The 15,376-nt window shown below is 34.9% G+C and overlaps 1 protein-coding gene across 11 annotated transcripts in view; it reads left to right on the forward strand.

The window, feature by feature from the left end:
• LOC115239243 (neurobeachin) overlaps positions 1 to 15,376 on the forward strand; it is a 323,931-nt gene that overhangs the window by 199,766 nt on the left and 108,789 nt on the right. For all 11 annotated transcript variants that reach the window (XM_029813663.1, XM_029813669.1, XM_029813659.1 and 8 more), the window contains exon 2: positions 6,628 to 6,732. In XM_029813663.1, coding sequence (XP_029669523.1) covers positions 6,628 to 6,732 — 105 coding nt within the window. The remainder of the gene's footprint in view (positions 1 to 6,627; positions 6,733 to 15,376) is intronic.

Here is a 15,376-nt window from a genome sequence, read left to right on the forward strand (position 1 = left end):
CATTTACCAAACATGATTCCAACTCGGGATTCGTCGGCACGTGGACATTGAGCCAGGAATCGTGAGATTGACCCCGACTTGAACATCGCTCCAAATGCAAATCGGATAGTTTACACCGGTGCAACGGCTTGAGACGGCTTTCGGATTATGCCCTCTGACGCATGTTGGAGAATGCTTGACGATGGTACGACATTGGTTCGTTGTCAGTCCGACTTTGAGGATGACAGAACGCTTACGCTGGCGGTGCCTCGTGGTCCAATTACAACGGAGAATTTCTATAATTAATTTCTTCTGCGTCGAATTATCGTGAGAGATCATGAAAATGGATGAGAATATCGTCAAATACGCGCCAAATTTTAATGCAAAATTCCAATTTGAACGACAGCAAATTATGTAAAATTGTAGAGAATTATTGAAATGGTTATTATCGTTACTATCATTATCGTGATTTTCTGTATATTTGAACAAACAATTCGATGGATACGATTCAATCAAACGCACGTAATGAAGCGTGCGCGTATCATCATTACTGTTTATCGCATATAACATTTTCGTCCGCCGTATTATGCACCAGAAAATTTATATTCAAATGCGTTTCGATATTTCGAAACTGATTATGCTATGTATGCTCGATTATAGCGAATGCATTAATTGACGGACACGTATACGTTAAAACCTTCGTTTTTCATCATTCCGCGTGCCCTACGGTGAAAGCACTGCCAATAGGATGATTTCCATTAGCTCGCTTGGCATATTCACTAATGACCCTTGCCTAACGATGCAATCTATTAACGGGCACGGCCAGCGCAGCGGAATCCCTCTATACTGTTCATACATAAATGACTGGCCTCCGTGTTACGGGAATCTCGACGCGATGTATGTTACTTATCGGATTGTTCCGGATAGTTTCAGGAGTTTGTGATTTTGGTTCTCGTAGTGATGTCACGTTTCCCATCCGAGTCAATGTACTGTCATCGACATAGTTGAAACGCGATATGCGCACTGCTAGTGCCTCTAGAATCACGTCTGTGAAACTCGATTTTCACAAAGGTACTGATGTGTAAAGGACGCCTCTTTGAAGAAAAGCTATGTAGCTAACAATATTATAGTACAAGATTTTTTTACTGATTGTCAGCGTTATTTTACAATAGATTTTTACACTGAAAACTTTGCGTTTCTGGATATGAAATTTCTGTATTTTACAAGAGTTTAAGATGATAGCTGAAAGTTAAGTATCGATAAATGGCTTTAGCCATTTGTACGGCTTTATATTATAGATTCATGAGTTAATTATATTTTTCTTCTCTGTATTTGTGCATAAAGCCGCACAAGGCCGAAAGTCTATAACATTGAGAATTCATTGGCGACTAATCGCCAATAACATGACACGCCAAAAGAAGAAACAATGCTTATGAATCTAAAATCATTTGAGATGGCGACATAATTAGAAGCAACGCAACTTAAATATAAATGCCAAGGGAAAGTAGTATACAGACGTAAGAAAAGAGAAAAGAGCTAAATTATATGTATAGTTTATTTGGCATGTTAGACTTCCTTGAAAAAAAAAAGAAAAAAGAAAAAAAGTAAAAAAATTTATTTTAATTTAAAATGAAAAAATTCTCAAAAATGGGGAAAGGTCGGTGTTATTTATTATAGATACAGGCAAATATTCATCAATGTTTTGCGTTCGTATTTTATTCATTACAGATACTGACATTGTAATTTTAAAACATAAAACAAAAGTTGTGAATGTATATTTACGCAAAAATGTAATTTTGATTAAACTATAAAAAATGTATTCTATGTAATTATATTTGACAGGTAAATTTGATATATCTCTCTTTTTCTGTTATATTTAATATTTACATAATTTTTTATTACAATCTAAATTAGACAAGTCTCTCGTAGTTTTTATTTCTTAAAGTGGAAAATGAGTTATAAGGCGGCGAAATGTTTAACAAGGAGCAGCAAAGTTTCTGATTTCTCAACAGAGGGAGAAAATTACTAAAATTCACGTCTCCCTACGTTACGACCGAATAACGCCAGAACTCGTAAAATGGCAAGATAACGTAAGCGGCAATAGGCACGTGGCCCGAAATTCCCCGGAATACAGTTTGCAAATGTCCTACCAAAATAACCTCTGGCTTATAGCCTCGAAAGAGAATTCCCCATGCTACATCGAATGGCCGCGAACCGTGAAGAAAACAACGTCTACATAGTCGGACGGTTCGACTATATACTGTACTAGTTCGAGTGTGATATATACGCACAACATATATTCCATAGATTTAATTCTCGATTTCTAACTTTGATGGAATGTGTGTATATTGACAAACTCTCGAGAATTCTTATATAAAGACATCGGCTTGCAATAACATTAAATGACGAGAACGAGAAGGGGTAAAGTAAAAAAAAGAAATTATTCGAATATATTAACTCAATATATTGCATTTGCCTCCTTAAAAAAAAAAAAAAATAAATAAATTATGGTATTTCTCACGCTGTTATATTGCAGTTAGCATGACTGAGATTACTTCGACATGTATATGCGACGTGTATCTCATATGTGCGTCGTCGCGCGCGATATTACAAATTCAAATGCAACACTCATATTGTCGGAGTTATGTTTCCCAGCGGTGACTTGTCACAGACTCGACATTTCAGAACGCGGAATCGTAAACCCCTTGTACCGATATGTAAATATTGCTGACGGAGATCTCGCGGAAATCTCACCGGAGTACACGGAATAGTGGACCGTATCATCTGGCGATTGAAATGCAGATCTCGATGTAGATTAATGACGTCCCCAAGTAGATGCGTGTTCATCGATCCGCCAGGCATGCTTGCTTATTCTGGCTAGAAATGATGTAACGGTTGTGATCCACAGATCTCCCACGAGATGATATACGTGAGCCTCACGTTGCATAGACGTAATTTACGTTTCAAAACGTAAAGTATTTTATAAACAATTTATATATATATATATATATATATATTTTATTTCCATTACAAGATTTTTGTTCTACTAATTTTTAACAATGGATTAAGGCCAATACCATATACAAATATAGAGTCAAGGAAAATACACTTTCAGAGAAAATGGAAGGCATCTTAAATTTCACAAACAGGGTTTGTCGTGTTTCTAAGGTAACTCGATAAAGATTCTCCACACAAACAACACAAACTTGGTTCCATTTATCATACTTCGTACGAATAATGATCAACTTATGTAAAATTGGCAAATTGATTTTTCAGTAAAATTTATTTACGACTATGCTGCTTTGTATAAACAATTGTTGAATCGCGTAATATAACGAAATAAATTTTACTGGCGATCTATAAGAAAGTGACAATAGCTGAGTTATTAAATTTTAATAGGAGAACACTAAATTGAATGGAAATAATTAATTGAATGGTAACAATTGTCTCTGTATTATAGCGATCATCAACGATATATAAATAACAATACATGTGAAATACTTTATTTATAGAAAAAGGTTTTAATGTTCTCTTTCATTGTATAGTAAAAAGAGGACTTATTAAATATATCATTACCAATTTAAAACGATTTGATACATCCAGCTTTGTAAGTTCGCAATTCTACTTAATGGATCTCTGCGAAACGCAAGTTAAGCGTACACTCTGCTTTGCGCAGCTGTTTTTGTCAGAGGGATATGCAGGTGTAAAAGCGAGTGGTATCTAATTAGCGGTCAGCTCTGCCAGTCGACCTTAATTCACCAGTTGAGACTCGCTTTTCGCTCGTCCGTTCTCTCGGTCGCGCGTATCTATAACGTCATTTCAGTCTGTAGCAAGTAGTATCGTGCTTTAAACGGGCGCGTTATGTACTTTGCATGACCGTTCATGCATTGCAAAATAGAAATAAAAAAAGTTGCTACCCTCGACAAAATACGCCACAGTGAATTACATGAAAAAATTTAGCATCTTAGAAAAAGATAGTTACAATAATATCGAATTATTTTATATTTAAATAAGTTTGCATCGCGTGTTAAAATCATTAAATTTCAGTGCTCGAAGAACAAAGGAATATGATACAATAGATAAAATGTACAAAATTGCTTTTCTTGAGAAAGCGATTCAATGATAATACGACGACGACAATTGTAGATCGATATCTTCTTATACAGGGAATGTTTTTTAAACCTTGCTCGATTATTCTTTCGATTCTCGGCAGACAGACTGTTAAGATCCGCGCAAGTGATACGGGTCATCCGAGAAATGGCTTTGGCAGTGTCATAATCCCTCTATCGGGAATAATAGAACTTTATTTCTTTTCTTCTCTTTTCTATTGCTCAAAGAGTTATTTTCCTCTAGGGATGAACGATTTCCGGCAACGGCCGTTACGTGACAATATAAACTTTAAGATACGCAAATCATATTATTTTCTATCTCAGAGCGCTTTCCCGTGCAATGATAAGCATGCAACGCTAATATCCGGGGATTGATTGTGCATAAATCTCTCTATTTCTAATAAATTTTTGTTATTGCAAATACGTAACATAATAAATATTTTGTACGTCCAAAAAAAGATACTTTTAATTCATAAATTGTTGATAATTGTGAGATATTTTTCCGTTATTGAAACGTAATTAAATAACACTTTATTTTTGACGGTTTTAATATTTGATGGATGAAATATCTAGTAGCATATATTCGTAAGATGCAAAAGAATTAAATTCCAGATTCGGAAGTTATACTTGGTGCATCGCGTACACAAAAATGTAATTACGTTATAAATAGTTGAAAGCATGCCAAGCAGCTCTACCATGAAAATGTTGCTTTACTTTTAAACGTTGCTTCATTTTAATCTGATATACTTGTTTGTGTACAAACGGAAAATTATAGCAGCATCCTAATCAGTCGTCATCAAATTATCTTTTTGCACAGATTATCAGAGGCGTCGAGTTAAACACGATGAAATGTTTGTTGAAACTGCCGGCGCTTTTAGTTTCGAGAGTTATCAGATTGAGTGACGAACTTTGTCATATTATTATGCGCAACATGCGCTTCTGCCATCGTAGTAAAAGCGTTAGGGAAAAGCAAGATAGCCTGAGCACGCCGCTATTGAACGCGCGTCTGTATAATGTGATTCTGTTTTCTCAAAGTTATTTTACACTTCACCGGCGCTAATCGTGGTATCAGTTACGAGTTTCGTAAAAGAGTAACATCCCTTTCTACGGAAAGTATGCCTCTAGCCTCATGTGCTTTACAGAAGAATAGTTTTAGGAGTTTTCTTTCGGAATGTTACGAAACCGATACTCTTCTCGCAATGCTAACCGAGATTCAACTCTTCAACTTTATAATACAACTGTTCGGAAGCTATGAGATCTCCGGTACCGAGTTTGATGAAAACTGTTGAATCGGGATAAGCTTTGTTTTCAATTGCCGACACAATCAATTTTATAAACGGTCCTGCGTAAAAGTTATGAATTTTTACGAGCGATTGATCCGCTCGTAAAAATTGGTCATGACCCCTTCCCCCCGTAGACACAGATATGGCCGTTTAAGAAATTTATGATCGATGCCGGTACGAACGTTTGGAAGAAAACGAAGCAGGAGAGCGAAGAAAACGAAGGGGGATGGAGGGCACGCCGGGGATGAGCGCGAGATACTTCTCCGGAAATTACGCTCTCTCCGCGGAGGCAGCACTTCCGGTCCGGCTATATATAAGTCATTTCAGCAAGAAGAATAACCGCAAACGGACGTAGCCCGTAAACTCTTCGTGCCCGAAATGTTTTGTCTGTAGTGTAAAAACACGTCTTAGATAAAAACATGTCGTTACGCTACACGGCCAATCCAAATACGTTTAAAGCTTCGTCAAATGACTTCTGTCTGTATTTTGTCGAATCGTCCATATAATGCAAATTGCGTGCGTATATATTAAGTAAAATATTTTGCAGTGAGGAAAAGCGCAAAACAAGAGTATTTTTATTCCCTTAGTATTACTTTTTTATATACAATAACAAACGATATTGTTATGCTCTTAAAAATATGCAATATGTATATTGTATATCGTATAATTCAATGCAAATTTTTATTTGTTTATGCACAAGATTATAAAACATTGATATTTATTAGTTTTAAGCGTATGATATAAATTGAATATTGTTTTTCAATGTTGAACAAATTAAACATATTTAATGAACCGAGAAATGGTATACACAAGAGCAATACAGCGTTTTGGTTATAGAAAGTATACCCTACCAATTAATATTAATAATACTGTCATGAGATAATCGGCGATTGTTTGTCAGAACAGTATTATTTGTTTCATGCTGCGCATGGCTTGCAGGATTTTGATATAACGGAATAACGTTACGTAACCATTCGTTTGACGTACATCCGGTATCGAACGGAGCTTTCAGTTAGTAACATTTCCGCGATTAAATACTGACGGTATATACATTTCCCTCGCAAACTCTGTAGAGATTCAGAATTATTATTTATGACTACTATCTGATGTATTTGAACATACAAAAGCCAAATAATGTATATTTAGTTATAATAAACCTCTCTTGTCAACATTGTTATATATAAAACATTGTACAAATTATAACTATGGTTGTACAATTTTCACATTTTTAACACGTTTTATATTTTAATGCGCAGCTCGTGGGCGGTGAATTCGACATGGAGTTGAATTTCGTGATACAGGACGCGCAGAACATCAGGCACATGCTGGAGCTTCTCGATCATTGCCCACCCAATCTCCAGGTAAGTGAACATCATGACGTTAAACTAGGTCGAATTAATTACGTGCAGAAAATATCTGACGTAAACCCAAGAGGAATGCGGTGAAGAGTACGTGCTAGTGGGCGATATCATAAATCAATAATTGAAATTGAAAACCTATTGTATATATATACAACGCGATTTTTATAGAGCACTTCTCAAGAGTGTAAAGTACACGAAGATAGGAAAGTGATTGCTAAGATCCTTCTCGGATATCACCGAGTAGAGTTGAATTACATTATTGCGTCGGAGTTGCGTTGAAATCTCAAACTACTTATTTTTTTTTTTTTTTATTTATATTGACACTTTTTGCAATATAGAAAAAGACTTCAATTTTTACAACAATTTATGAAATTTCTTAAACTTTCCATTCGATTCATCTAATCTTTTTATCAGTCGACATATTTTATAAGTAATCCCGGATCATCGTATGTATCGTGTAATTAATACGTGTGTAATTAAATTTTATTTTATAAATGACTGAAATTTAATGCTTTTGACGAGAATTGTTCAATTTGTAAATGTTTAACCACATATACGTAATTATTCAAACATCTACGTTCAGCGCAATCAATGTCTTGTCTGGCACTATCGCGGAACTTACTACTTCGGCTATTTCCTTATGTTGCGGCGGAGCAATTCTACTGCTGAATGCAAATTATCGTCAGTGAGAAGAACGAAGCGATCAATACCACGCGTCTCTCATGTACGCAGTAAACGCGTCAAATAAAACCGCGGTAATTAAAGTTACGCGAAAAAGCAGACGACTTTTTTACGTTGAAATTGCAGCGCTGGTATGATAACACACATACCGATTTATATTGACACTTTTTGCAATATAGAAAAAGACTTCAATTTTTACAACAATTTATGAAATTTCTTAAACTTTCCATTCGATTCATCTAATCTTTTTATCAGTCGACATATTTTATAAGTAATCGCGGATCATCGTATGTATCGTGTAATTAATACGTGTGTAATTAAATTTTATTTTATAAATGACTGAAATTTAATGCTTTTGACGAGAATTGTTCAATTTGTAAATGTTTAACCACATATACGTAATTATTCAAACATCTACGTTCAGCGCAATCAATGTCTTGTCTGGCACTATCGCGGAACTTACTACTTCGGCTATTTCCTTATGTTGCGGCGGAGCAATTCTACTGCTGAATGCAAATTATCGTCAGTGAGAAGAACGAAGCGATCAATACCACGCGTCTCTCATGTACGCAGTAAACGCGTCAAATAAAACCGCGGTAATTAAAGTTACGCGAAAAAGCAGACGACTTTTTTACGTTGAAATTGCAGCGCTGGTATGATAACACACATACCGGGAAGGAAAATCGTGAAGTATAAGGACGCACATACGAATTTCTGATTTTCTCTCTTCGCCTCTCTCTCTTTCTCTCGTTCGCTATTTGACGGGAAAAAAAGAGCACACCGTGTGTTAGGATACGCACAATCTCGGCATACAAAGGATCGGAATCCATTATGCGGCAAATTTTTCTCGGGTACAAAAATTTTTTTTTTTTTTTGCTCACGGAGCATGAGATTTATTACCGCTTTGAAGCATCGTCCATACCCTCTGTTTTTTGTGTTCGTGAAGTATCCAGAGAGGGACATCGGCTCACTGACGAAAAAATATGATCTTGCGATATTGCACTACCCATAGAAAAATAGTCTGGTTTAATCTGATCGATATTGATTGATGTAGACATACATCGACTACCGACACATGTAATAACTGACCATAAAAGTGATTTGTCAAGATATTACTGGCAGAAATAAATCGCCCAATCCATTTCAGCAACTTTGTCACGCGAGTTCTCTATACAAGATGCGTTTTCTTTCATACGCTCATAAGGTTGTACATTTCTGTTAATAGATAATATATTAGTTTGGTTGCTTCGTATTGAAAATTGATCTACTGATAATTTTTAATTCGTCCCGTGTTTGTGTTTAATTTGATTTTTAACAGAAAGTAAATATTATTAACGAGGTTATATTTAATTAAAAACAAACACGCAACCGTAGAAATTGTAGAAAATATCTTTAATTGATTTTTTTCTCACTATTTTGCGTTTGACACAAACATGATTGTGTGTTTGTATATGACTTTCTCTTATTCCATTATATTTGGAACAAACAACGTGTGGCCTCAGGCCATGCAAAGATTAAAGCAAAAGACTTTTCGCAAAAAGCACCACCTGCTGTGTATCTTCGAAATTCGTATACGTCCCGCTTCGTTAAAAGCGACGTACGACTTGGCGAAGAAAGGAAAGTAAGGACGGCAAACTTTTGTAAATAATAACGGGTCCTTAGCTGCCATGTCGGGTAGAGGAAAATCCGTTTACGCTTTCGTCGCTCTTTACAAACTCATACACGACACTTGAGCCTCCGCTGCAAACTTTTGGCGTGAAAGTAAATAGAGATTTAAACTAGATGGATGAATAGATAAACTTATGAACATCCTGTTCTTTCGTTGATCATCCGCAGTCGTTCGTCCTTTTTTGTATCAACAAGAACGACGGATTGCCGTGCAGTAAAAACGGCAAAATCCAATTTAAATTAGATTCATGCGAACTCATTAGATATCTGACAAAAGGCTTGCCTACCTAAATTTCTAACCGTATTGCAAAAGCTGGTAAGCCGCTGTATTTGACAGCTGTTGTTGAGATGAGAATTAATTAGTACTCTGTATATGACTAGAAACGCTCGTAGTGAGATAGGATTGCCGCAGGTAAATGTTAAAATGCAGTTGATGATGTAAGAATAGGAGAACTTGAGTTTATCTATCATGTACAAGGTGTCTTACTATTCTTGACGCGTTTTTTTTACGTACTGTTTTGATATAACATGATATTTTTGTAAAATTTTTTGAAATTAATTGAAAGAATACTACAATAGTGGTGTACTTTCTGTATGCATATAATTGTAGCGGTTGCATTGGTACCAGTTAATATAATGTGTCACTGATTGGTTCCTGCCTAGCTCTATAGTCTAGCTTGAGCAGCCTGAAATGTTAATGCTGTTAAGGGAGTTTCCACGTCGCCTATCCTCGACCGTACATGGACGGTAGGTTAGCTCACCTCCGTCGAGATTCTCTTATATACGGTAAATAACTAGCAAAATACATATGTGCGCGTATATATATACAGATTGCTCTAAAACTATTGCTTCATAATTTAATAAAGGTTTATTTAAAGTCTACGTAAAATTTTGTTTAAGTAAAGTTTGCTCTAAATTAATTGGAGAGAAAAAAACATGAATGTTATATATTTACATTACTCTACTTTTTTATTCTTAAAAATTTCTTAATTTTCTATTTCGCTTATAATTCAAACGCTATTTGATGTATTAAAACATTTTTCGCTTTATTTCCCTAATATCTGTCGTTATAATATGTATCGCTGGTTTTGAGATTCACTATATATTTCACCGTATGTTTGTTGAGGCCATCCATCTCCTTGAGATCTAAGCCAAGCATAATGGACCGGCGTAATGCTCGCGCGTGAAAGCGTATTCTATCTAAATCTCTAGTACTTTTCTGTTAGAATCTCCGAGTAGACGAATATTCTGCAGAAACCGCAAACGTAGCGACGACCGCGTTAAAGAGACACAATGCAGTTTGAAAGTACCATTTGCGACGCATTCGTATTTACGTCACTTTGAGAAATCGACCGAGAGCTTTGTAAATGAAGAGCTTACTATGTATATCCTCTCTTCTCTCTTTCAATTAACATTCTGAAAGTTCTCATCTTATAGAGAATTTCCAGGAATAATGGGACGCAGTAAGAGATTTTCAAGAATAAGAAATAAGCAAGAATAGCACGATTATCGTGCTTATCGAATTTACATGATCGTTTTGATTATATTTTCAAAAATATTCTTTAAAGAATGGAATAAAAGATTGAATGCAAGTTTGCAGTGATCAATACTAAAGAATAGAGAATTAAATTAAATTTTCAGTGCCGTAGAGCATTTTCGTCATTTGTGGATGAAGATGCGGGCAATACAACGTTTTTGTGAAGAAGAAAATTAAAATGTATGAGACACCATCTTGAAGGAAAGATCAGATATATATAGACATCTTCACTCAAGTGTTATTCCAAGAAATAGCGAGAATATGGAAGTTAAGACATTTTTTGACGTATTGTTGTTTACGGTTGATTGGATATACATCGAATCGAATTTTGCGTTGTATGTCATCGTCTGCTTGTTTAATAAAACGCGACATTTTTGCACCCGCAATAAAACTTATTACAGAATCTTCCCTCTTTTCTTTACCACCATATCTGAGCTCGTAAGATATACAAACGGACATTTCTAGAGAATTATTTTTTGTCAATTTAGTCTTTAGAAAATTCAGAAAAAATAAAGGATATATATAAGATATTTAGTACACATAGACCAGTTACACATTATAATTTTCTATATAATAAAAATGGAGAAAAAATTTTTTGTTCTGTTACCATCAATTTATTTGTTCGAAAAACAGTCCGCAAAATATATATATCGCAAAAATAATATTTTTATTTTTACTGAATAATGTGCGGATAAAAATATAATCTAGCAATTTTTGTGATAAATTTGCAGCAGGCGCAAACGAGAATATTAGTTTTTCACTACGCAAAATGCAGCGATTTGCAACGAGAAATATAAACGTTTGCAAACTCGATTTTATCCTGGTATTATGTCGCATTGTTATTTTGATGAGATGTAAAGCCGGATTACCGTTGGTGAACATTGCACTCTACATACGATATTTTACGTATATCATAAAAAAATCAATGACATATTCTACAGCAATATATGCATAGTTAATCGCTATTTCAAGAGGAGAGTAATTTAATAAATAATTAGTATATATTAAAATTATTGTTTTTGTGCATAAACTCAATTAACTATTTAAAAATTGTGTGATTTAAATCATATAAATAGAAAAAATTAAAATATTTTTAAGCAACAATAACAAGGTCAATATGAATACCTGCTTTATCGAGAAATGTATTATAAGTAATTTTTAGCACGTGCGCTAGTATCCAAAGGCCTTACCATCGTTGCATAAATTTGAGATAATGAACTGAAAATTACTTCTTTTGTATTTTTTTTTATTTTTAAAATGTTTTTAAAAAATTATACTTATTTAAAATTTTTATATATCTTTTGTGCAATAAAAATTTAATAACTATATTGTGTTTATTACTAAATTAAATCTAATGAGAAATTAGATATTAATAATTGTGTGATTAATTACTAAATATTACACAAAATTATTAAAGCATAGCATGACCTTTAGAATTTGGACCCTATTACTTCCAATTGACAGATTCTCCGAACTTTCATTAGATTTTATTACGCTACTATATACTTTGTTCCATTTAGTTTACATACTATTAATAGCGTTTAAGCGTAATCATATGGATATTGCAGAACCATTTGCAGTCTTCATAAATTCCGAGATGAGTTATGTATCAGATATTGCAGAAAACGCATATAAATTGTAATTCCTCCGAATATGTCATTCCTTTTTTCCTAGAAAAAAATACAATGGCCGATTGGCCAACAAACTGCCATTCATTATAAATTTTTAATTGTACTTACGTATAAAATAAACATGTCTCGAGGATGCTAGAATCGTAATCTGGCGTTATATTTAATAGTGTATTCGCATTTCTATTTACCTTATAAAATTTGATAAATATCGCAAAGCTAAAAAATTTACTCATATTTTATGCCAAATATATAGACACTTGAAGTTTCGTGGATTATTGCGTTTAATTTATTTATAAGCATCCACAATGACAGTGATATCAACTAATTGCATATTATTACCATAGAGAATTGTACATAACTATTTACAGCGAATAATTCATGGTATTTGTACGCGAGAGGGATCCGACGATTTCCGTAATGCAATTTCTACCTACGCGCAGAGCTGGAGATCAACGATGAAATTAAATGTCAAATATTAATACGCGCGATTAGCAACGAACTGTAACACAATCAAGTAGCAAAGGTCGCATGTCTTGTCTTGTCACAATACGTTTGTTCAAGTCAGTTTATGCTGTGTTGAGTATGTTATGCAAGTTTCATTTAAATCTATGACAAATTACCATGCAGTTAATTGTTCGCAAATAGGTTTGATTATTATCGCATTATTATAGAGATATTCTAGTTCAAAGGAAGCCGCTATGCATATATGTAATAATGTATATCAGTAATTGTGCCTGCTTTTTATCAAATTATTCGATTAATTACTCGATTTTATCAAATTACTGCTCTGCATTGTTTCACGGTCATTCCATACTAGTATATGTTGTTAACGAATTATTAATTATTGGAATAATATCAGCAAAATGCATATCGCGTTTTGATATTATTCATACCTATAACATTTACAATATATATATATTTTTCTTTTTATATAAACTTTTTTACAATGTTATTTTCGAGTAATATCAGATATAATACGCATCGTTAAAGATTATTATATTTAAAATTAAAATCTATTATTTTAAAATCATTTATGTATGTTTAAATACCATTTTTATAGAAATGGATATTCAAGAGCATTCTCATCGAGATCTCTCCTTTTCGTTATCTTCCTCGTGTAATAGAACTCTCTCGCTTTAAGTTTAAAGATATTTCGCTTATCTACGTAGAAAAGCAAACTTGCGCGAGGGTTAAAGGAAAGGTTTCATCTTTCCAGATAGACATCTACGCTTATATCCGATGACAGAAGAAGCATCGACGGGCTAACAAAGGTGTGCCTTTATACGTGTTTAGCGAACTCATTAAATTAGCTATCCGGACTCTCGAACATAGATTACAGATATCAGACACCAGTCAAAGTGTTCCATCGTGCTACTCGACTGCACGTGTATGTAGTCGTCTAATTATCATATATCAAGTCGAGCAAAAATGTTCGCGATTTTGTGGCGCGGAGGTTTACGACGTGTCGCCAGTGCAGGAAGCTGCGGAATGCCGGTGATCGGGTGGCGTTCTCTCTCGCGGTTATAATTTTCATCCCTGCGTCACACAATTACGTTTCCCGCTCGTGTTACACGCCGACGACACATTTACGCGCGCGTTCCCTATACACGTGTCACGCTTGTACGCCCACGTGTATGAATACCTTGGGTTATTAACCCGGGCGGAATATTAATCCTAGTTAGGGGCAAGTGCCGCGATAATGGTGACACTTGCGATCACACCAAAATTTATGCCAACGAATCTCGCGACACGGCTTATATTCCAGCGAATCGATTGGTGTCAATTAATCGCATGGCTTCATTCCGTTCGCGCGTACAATTAATTGAAGTTTATTACATAGTCGTTTATTTGAGTTTTTTTCAGTAAAATAAATCGATGCTACTATAAAAATTTAAAATATATATAAATAGTACATTTTTGTACATTTCTGTACAAAATAGCGATATTTGGTGCCACTAATCATGACGAATTTTACAGTTAGCGGATTGTTCTCTTTGGCAATAGAGATCGACAAACCTGTATATACATATGATTGTTTGAAATAGCAATTGTGTTAGAAAATACGCCGCGAGCTGATTTACGAAATCTTAGAAACCACTCTCTTGATTACATTAAATGCAACAAATGCAAATCCCCCAAATTTAACTTTGTATTGATCTAACGTATTTATCCAACTTAAACATCGAAAGTTTCACGAAAGAAAGTTTCTCGCGCTTCTGGAATATATCATTAACAATTGAAAAGGGATAGCTGTGTCAAGAGACGGGGAGAAAGTTTTCGTAACATTTTCCACATAAAGTTACATGTTTTACTGATATTCGCCAGCCGGCTATATTTCTATAAAAATTTCATAGCAAGCTGTACTATACATCACGCAGCATGTGCGCTTATATTTCCCTGCACTGCAGCAACGGCAAGAAAATGATTTCTTACCGCAACAGTTTCGTGAACTATATAACATGCCGCCGAGGATATTTGCAATAAGCTAAATAGTTAATAAACATTGTTCAGTCAACGTAACACAAATATTTTTTTGAGCGAAGAAAATCTAAGAATTAGGAAAGGAAAATATGCCATATCCTCTTGTCAGATACAAACTATCCAATATCAAAGTGTAGCATGAATTTTGATCTGTGTCCGATATGTTCTCTCTCTGCTTATCAACGTCATTCGGGGAAAATCGTGTTATTGCTATAGCTGTGTTATTGATTTACGAACGTTTGCGCTCTAAATCATGGAGATCCGTTTGAACCTATTTAGTAGACGGTCGACAAGTTTTTGAGTGAGCACTCTATGCGTAACAAGTCTACCATTCGATTTTCATCTCTCGAGTTTTCATAACTGCACGCTGCTGCGCGTTTATAGATTTTCTCTTTCTCTCTTTTTCCCGCTCTCTCGCGGAGAATATTCTAGTATCGAGCACTCGTCAATCCAGATGCAAATATACGCACGAGGTACTCTCGAATGATTCAAGTTGAAAATATCTACGGGATGAAGGCGAAATGAAGACAACGAGGAGGCGAGTGGACATGCTCGAGCGGAGATTCGATGTCGTTACGCCATTGCGTGAGCAGAATATATTGATTTATCACGGCGTCCACCCCGATCACACCGTCGTCTCTTTCCC

This window comes from Formica exsecta, unplaced genomic scaffold, assembly GCF_003651465.1.
Source record: "Formica exsecta isolate Colony F162 unplaced genomic scaffold, ASM365146v1 scaffold37, whole genome shotgun sequence".
NCBI lineage: Eukaryota > Metazoa > Arthropoda > Insecta > Hymenoptera > Formicidae > Formica > Formica exsecta.